The sequence below is a fragment of the Ammodytes marinus genome (assembly GCF_949987685.1).
Source record: "Ammodytes marinus genome assembly, chromosome: 9".
NCBI classification, from domain to species: domain Eukaryota; kingdom Metazoa; phylum Chordata; class Actinopteri; order Uranoscopiformes; family Ammodytidae; genus Ammodytes; species Ammodytes marinus.
This window is the reverse complement of record NC_137213.1, coordinates 18,440,711-18,448,210: the sequence shown is the minus strand read 5'-3', so window position 1 is coordinate 18,448,210 and position 7,500 is coordinate 18,440,711. Positions and strand designations below refer to the sequence as shown.

The following is a 7,500-nucleotide window of genomic DNA, read 5'->3' as shown; positions in this document are numbered from 1 at the left end:
ATGGGAAGGGAAGATCAGGAGGGGTATGCAAATTTGAAAAGGTGAGTTTTGAGTTTAGATTTGAACAGGGATATGGAGTCAGTGTTGCGGATGTCGGGGGGTAGTTCATTCCAGAGCAGGGGAGCAGAGCGGCTGAAGGCTCTGCTCCCCATCGTGGTGAGACGGGCAGAGGGGACAGTGAGTGAGGTGAACAGAGGAGGAGGAGCGGAGTGGATGGGAGGGAGTGGCAATTTGAGGTCTGTTAGGTATGGGGGTGCAAGGTTATGGATGGGGGTGCAAGGTTATGGATGGCAAATATTTAAAATCCTTATGGAGGATTTTTAATATTTGATACATTTAGAGGTCCATAGTCTCCAGACCATGGGTTTATATACTGAAGTTACATAACACTCAAACCTCCGGGAACTATACGCAATTTATGACAACAAATAAGATAAAAATAAGAAACAATATAAAAAAAAGAAAGCAAAAAGTCCAACATGGCTGAATGCAGCTGTAGACAATTATCTCATTCTTGTGTCTTGCCTTTTCCATAGTTTCTGTGCTGACAATAGTAATCATGGGGTTGCGGAGCATGTGTACCAGAACAGCAGGGTCCTAGGTTGTTCTAGCAGCTCCTCCGATGAGCTAGACAGCGCCAGGAAACCTCCTTCTTCTTCCCACGTGGAGAGGGAACAGAGAAGAGCCCTAGAGCCCAGGCCCGCTGCTCAGAACATGATGGAGTCCCAGTATGAAACTGGTTACACCACCGGAGACACCAACAACAAGCTGGACCGGGATCACACAGATCGCCTTTACAGGTGATTTACTTTATCTGCTTGACTGTCATCCAATCACTGTCATTTAATACCCTTGGCTGTATGTGGTTAGAAAGATGTGAAGTGCAAGCAGGACATTGGAGTTACTTGTTAAATTGTGTGACTGTTACCCAATAGAAATACTTTATTTAATGAGTTTTTACTGAGGGTAAAATAACCACTTTTGATTTTATTTTAATTTTTCTAGTTCAAGGCAGGAAAATGCTGAAAGGAAAAGATGTGGATTAGCAGGATGATACATGACTATCAGCTGCACAAATCTGTATCATTTTCAGTAGATAATAAACTAATAAAAACTTGTTAACCAAATTAACATTTTTAAGACCAAACTGAGATGAAGCGTTTCTTCCCTCTGGCTTAACTTTTTCTAATTAATCACATCCATTAATGGAGTGAATGTGCACTGCCCTGAAACAGACAGTATTCATATTATTTCAGCAGAAAAGGCAGTAATATACCACCAATACTGGCCAGCATCACTGCTTCAAGGCAAGTAGGCTAATTGTAAAAAAGGATTTAAATTGAATACTGGTAAGAAAATCTAATCCCTTTCTCCTTGTTCTCACTGCCTCAATAATACTTTTAATTTAATAATGATGTCACGTCTTCACATTAATGTCCCACTGCAGGCTGTACCCAGAGATCATTACAGACGAGCAGAGAAGTCAGTACAAGAAGGAGTTTGACTCTGACCTGGCCCACTATAAGAGCCTCTGTGCCCAGATGGATGACATCAGTGACCAGATGCACAAGCTGAGCAGAGAGCTGGACGCGTTGGACGAGGGCTCCATGAAGTACCAGGTAGAGAGACAACATGAGGGAGGGGCGCAGAGTGGACACAATTCAGAACCTGTGCCTTTTTATTTAAAGGTCCTACGAGGAACTTTGAAATATTTCTGAAACAGTATAATTTTTACTCTGATGATTATGAATTACATTAAACAGCAAATGACACCATCAGTGCAAAGAATGCTATTTTTATATAGTTTTTTCTTAATGCCTTTGTCATTGGTCCCTCGCCTTGGAACTATAGCTGGCGTAGTAAAAACACTACAGTTTTTGTCCAAAGGCGGTGCAAGAATTAACAAAACCTGAAAGTTCCTCAGAGCACCCTTAATCTAACAGCTCAGTTCATGCTTGGTATGAGTCGATTGTACTGCCACATAAATGCAAAGAAGTGAAGATGAATCAAGGCAGATTTCACTTTTGTGCTAAAATTTCAGACTGTCTGATATTGTTCATGTTATAACGCTGTTATTTTTTCCATTTTCAGGGTGTGGCAGATGAGTATAACCGGCTCAAAGACCTGAAAAAGGTGAATGGGGTTAGACCTATGGTAGCATTATGTGAAATTAAAGAAATGGCTCTGCATTTGGGGGAAATAAACTTTAGCGCTTTCTGAAAGCGATTTAAATGTGAATGATAAGAATTGACCACTCTCATCTCTGCACACAGGAAGTATGAAGTTACAGCCAACCTGAGGTTAGCTTAGCTTAGTATAAAAAGCTGTAAGGGGACTGATTAAGTTCAAAGGTTTCTTGGCCGGGTGCAATTACTTATTTGAGTCTTAGCTGTGACCTTGCAACCCCAACAAGTTTAAATTTTCACTTAAATGGAAAATAAAATCTTACTTAAGAAACAAGAAACCTTCTAGTTCAACACATAACCATATGTAAAGCTAGCCTACTGCTTGTTTTATAGTTTTTAGCAGGGGGATTTGTGTGGATTAAACAAACAGGATATGACTTGTAAGTTACTAAACTGTAGAGATGCTGGTGGGTGGATTTTGGACAGGGCCAAGCTATCTGTTTCCACCATACTGTATACATTTTTTAATAGCCTCTTGCTTTCAATTTCTCTTTCCTACAGACACCAGAATATCAAGCAAAGAAGAGGCAGTGCAAAGAGCTCAGGCAGAAACTGTTCCACATCAAACGTCTGGTGAAAGTCTACGACCAAGGTCTTTGTTAGCATGTCTTAATAACCCGTCCAAACAGCTGCAGAGGAACACTGACGGGGTGTGACCCGGCTCCATTTTTCTCTTCAGTTTTACAGCTTTGTTGTTTGACCAACACATCACTCACTCTGGCTTTAGAGTCACTGAACCTCAACTTGTTTTGACCCCTCATGTTCAAGACTTCTATATTACTTTAGCAGCTGTCAGAGGAGATTATTATTGGTACAGAGCTACGGATAGACTTTTACTCTGTGTGGTTGTAATATAAACTGCCATGTTTTAGGTTTTATTGTACATAACGGTGGCAATTTTAATTGAATAAAGTTTGATAATTGCAGAATGTTGTAGCCAAGAATGGGAACTTAAGGATGTAGAAATAATGTGATAGGTAGATGAATATATTTAAATAAACTGCAGTTAAAACTGTTTTAGGCATATTTCATTTATACACTCATTCTTCATACAGATGTAATTACAACACATTTTCAAGTTGTTTGAAAAGAAAACTTAAGAAAAAGACACATCATGATCTTTTGATTCTTTTAATTACGTTGCCATACACAGGAAACTTTTTAAAAACTTAGGAACTCAGTAACACAATGATAAGAAAACATTAATAGTATATTTACCTTTTTTTTTCTCTCGATGAAATGATTTAGTGAGTTGTTGTCTAAAAGAACAATATCCAAACATCTTTCAAAAAGGCCCGGTCGGTAGATCAAGAAGCGGAGTTACATCCTTCTACTTGTTCTTCTCCATCACCTAATGTTGTAATAGTCTATTTGATTATCAAATATATCAATTGTGATTTTAGTAAGCCTCTTGAAATACCCGTGTGAGGTAAATCCTGGAGGACCAGCGAATCAGGGCCTCATTATTATTACAACTCGTCACAGACAGTGTGATGTTTTGGCATTGAATATTCTCCAAGTGCAGTTCTCCCCATCAGATTTTTCGTCCCTTACAGTTTCGTCTGGCATCATTCACAACAGTAGAGAGATGCTTAGGAGATGAGAGCATGGACATCTCTATGCCATGTCAGCTGTAATGAGGCATGAGGGTAAGCATCTTTTTTTGTCATCTGAACAGATGACAGAGGTATTTCATGTAAATATATATAGAAAAAAAACATTTAGGAGCTAACAGCAAAAGCAATACTTTAATTTTTAAACGAACCTTGAATTAAGATCATGTAAAAGAAGGAAACAGTCTCAACTTAGCGGAGATCCAAAACAACATTTGAACATGCAAAAAAGACAAAGTTGGCCTCAATATATATACACACACATTTCAATTCATTTTTCAAGGGGTCAGTGCCCGCACACAGCATTGATCAACGTAAACTGGTATTTAACTGGTAGTGTTGGTTATAAACTCTCGTCAGTCACCAACTATATTTGTTGAGCTAGTTTTTCGAGTTGATTTCAGCCTGTCGTTTCTCAGTAATGTTTAAAAAAACTGCTCAATCCAAACAATGTGTAATAGCTGAATTCACCACATTTAGTCAAAAGTCATATTCAAAAACAATTGAAAATCCCTTTGGGGATTTTTTTTTTATTTTATTTTTTTCAAAGATACAAGACGAATGGTTGTGACGCTCAGGAGTCAATTCATATTTCTGAGGTGTCCCAAATTCATACGGAATAACAAGGCAGTTGTCAAAAAGAAGGCGGTTTCTGGTGAAAAAAAAACATTTACAGAGGTTTGTGTTTAGGAAATATCAGACTAAAGCATTCTGATGTCTAGTGAGGTATCAGTCCGTTCTCAAGTTACTGTGCCTTTTTTTTGTCTTCAATCTTCTTCAACAACAGCAACAGTGAGCCCTGTGATTGAATGGAGATTCATTGTTCAATTGACGGTCAGGCAGTCACAAGTCCAATCGTGTCTCTTTCAGCACTGCTTCGTGTTGTAATGATTCTATTTAAAAACCATCTCAGGGGATGTGACGATAAACTTTGGTGATTTTTTTCCTTGGTTTAATTTAAAATCTGTTCCAGTTGAACAGTTCCTTCTTGTATGGCTTCTTTCTCAGAGAGAGTTCATCATACTCAATTCACAGCAAACCCCACGGATTCCTGGTGCTTCAGGCTGTTCAATTAGATCCATTACAGCCATGGGACTGCATTGCAATGTTATCAGTTGTGTGCGTGAAAAGGTCACTGTATCACAAAATGATGAGCCGTGGAAAATGAGCCCAGTGTGGGAGAAAACTGTTCGCCTGACTTTCAGTGACGAGGAGAGTTTTGTCCTTTTTTTGTTTTTTTTTGTAGCAGGGTGCTTACAGCTGCCCTCTACATGAAACTGCAGCGTCATTAGTCACTATGGGCATGTGGGGTGTTGACATGACATGGCTGTGGCGGCCATATCGGAGCCCAGCGTGAAAAGCTGGTTCCTGGCCCTGAGAGCTGGCAACCAGAACGAGTGTGCTGGCAACAAGACATATCCAACCTGGCAACGGCTCCTCTTCTTCTTCTTCTTCTCTGGAGGCCCACGTGGAGAGAGAGAGAGAGAGAGGGCTGGTTTCATGATGGGGGGAATAGAGCGGTTACAGTACAGTACATATGACGGCCAGCTGGCACTAGCAGTTTCATAACCCACACAGATGGATAGTGATGAGTCAAGAGGTTTCCTGTGGGTCCTTGTCGTCACTAATCCCAGACAGAGACCTCATCCACTGGGGGGAGGGTGGTGGGGTTGGGCTACTGTCCTGGGACATAGGGCCAGCTGATGGAGCTTCCGGAGAGCTGCATGTCACGGATCAGCGTCTCAATGGGCGTCTTCCCCACCAGGCGCATGAAGAAGAGCTGGGAGATGAGGTTGGCGGGGACGGCGCGCAGGGCAGGCAGGCGCAGGAGCAGCCGGCCGAATCGCTGAGGCTGACTGGGGTACTGCATCCTCTCATACTCCGTCAGAGCCACCTGGGCCTTCTCCTGCAGAGACTCCACATGCACCGGGTCTGTGAGACCACAGGCGTCTGAGAGGGAGGGAGGGAGGGAGGGAGGAAAGGAGGAGGCGGTTATTTAATAGTGTGGGCAGGTTACATAAAGAGTCGTGATGAGCTCAAAAAGTACAGTTGAGATCACAGCAGATAATGGGATAAAATGCCTCTGAGGTAGGGATGGTGCAGAAATCTTAAACGTAAATTCCACTGCACTGGGGGCAGAAAGGATATGTCTCCTTCTGTAAAATTCAGTTGTGTTCCCCCCATTTAAAAAAAAATTAAGCTACTGTTTACTTTAACTGCAAACTGTCATCTCCACGAAGGAGCAGGAGAGAGACAGCCTGAGTGTATTGAAGTAAGTATTGAAAACTATTAGCCTTGTAACTAGTATTTTATTTAATTAACGTGGGCCCTCCCGCTGATCCGCATTTTTTATTTTATGCCTATTAAAAGAATGCCTCAACACAGGGTAAAACTGGTGACACCTACTAAAATGGGTGGTAACCCTTCTCTGAGGGGAATACATACAAATCTATAATAATAGATAAACATTAGCAAGTGACGTTAGCAAGTGACGTCATTTCATTTTATAAAAATGTTAATGTTTTTGGAAGACAAAATCCCACTAAGCAATTCCTTTATAGAAGTATCCATAAAATGCATGAGTGCATGAAAAACCATGAGTGCTGCATAATGATAAGTGACTGCACTAAATTATAGAGCACATGCATTTTAGTGCATTTTTATCAATAAGCCAGGAGATGGTGCCACAGTAGTTCGTTCCCTGATCAAAGTGGTAAACATACCTGCGGTTCTCACAGCAACACATAAAAATATGAAGATCTATAGTTATTTCACATTATTTCAACAATGTTGCTGTTGTGTAGCTGTAAAATACTTTTTTGATTAATTTAGATTTACGATTAGTTAACTACTCTAGTTGTTCAGGGGTACTCTGGGTCCCTGAAGGAGCTGGTTCATGTCTGAAAGTAGCCCTGATGATGTCATAGTGATCACAGCTTCTTGGAGACTACAAATTTTAAACAGAAAGCTTGCGTTAAAAACTTGAAGTATGAAGTGTGAAATATGTAGGAGGAAAATAGGCAGGTAGAGGGTCTGATAAAAGGTGCCATCGAGTTGCATTAAGGATATTGTAGGATCTTTTTTCTAAAAAGGAATCCAGACCACAAGTCAGAAGTTTGACTTTCAAACATTTAAATAAATGTTTAATCTGTCACTGACTACGCCTGTATTTATTGTAGTGCAGCACTTAAAAGCTGCTGTGGCCCTTTAAACGATGGCTGCCTGCTGTTTGTGTGTTGGGCCACAACTTGTGTATAATAAGCAGAAGAGCGGCGACAATCACCTGGTGAGAACAGTGCGATGGCCTTGAGGCAGCTGTACTCGGCCGAGTCCACCTGAAGCCTGGTCAGCTTGTCCACCTGGTCCTGAAACACCCGCACCTGGTCCATGAAGGAGACCACACGCTCTGCAGACATGGGAGAGGAGTGGAAGCCGGCCGCCGCCAACAGGGGAGCCATGTGGAGCGGCAGGGCAGACTGCGCCGCGTTGAGGATGAACAGCTCGCTCCAGCTCAGCCTCAGCAATGCCACCTGGACCATTTGTCAATGTTATTATTTACCATTTGTAAATCTCACTGTTTGAGAATCATTATACATTTCATGCTGTTTCTTCCCTCTCCTCCACTTTAGAATATTAATATTAATATCTCCTCACGCTCCACTACCCTGTCCGTATTGTGTGCACTTTTTTCAGCGCGCACA

The 7,500-nt window shown here is 41.4% G+C and overlaps 2 protein-coding genes across 2 annotated transcripts in view; one reads left to right on the top strand and one right to left on the bottom strand.

The window, feature by feature from the left end:
* Positions 1 to 2,789, top strand: part of LOC307255079 (occludin-like) — a gene marked incomplete at both ends in the record, with an annotated part of 10,588 nt that extends 7,799 nt beyond the window's left edge. The window contains 4 exons of the mRNA XM_080033684.1: positions 537 to 800; positions 1,448 to 1,619; positions 2,092 to 2,133; positions 2,688 to 2,789. Of these exons, the coding sequence (XP_079889810.1) occupies positions 537 to 800; positions 1,448 to 1,619; positions 2,092 to 2,133; positions 2,688 to 2,789 (580 nt within the window). The remainder of the gene's footprint in view (positions 1 to 536; positions 801 to 1,447; positions 1,620 to 2,091; positions 2,134 to 2,687) is intronic.
* A 541-nt stretch (positions 2,790 to 3,330) lies between these two features.
* The window catches only part of nr2f6a (nuclear receptor subfamily 2, group F, member 6a), a 10,291-nt gene continuing 6,121 nt past the window's right edge, over positions 3,331 to 7,500 (bottom strand). The window contains exons 5-6 of the mRNA XM_080034052.1: positions 7,083 to 7,329; positions 3,331 to 5,749 (exon numbers count right to left, since the gene is read on the bottom strand). Coding sequence (XP_079890178.1) covers positions 5,475 to 5,749; positions 7,083 to 7,329 — 522 coding nt within the window. The 3' untranslated portion in view covers positions 3,331 to 5,474. The remainder of the gene's footprint in view (positions 5,750 to 7,082; positions 7,330 to 7,500) is intronic.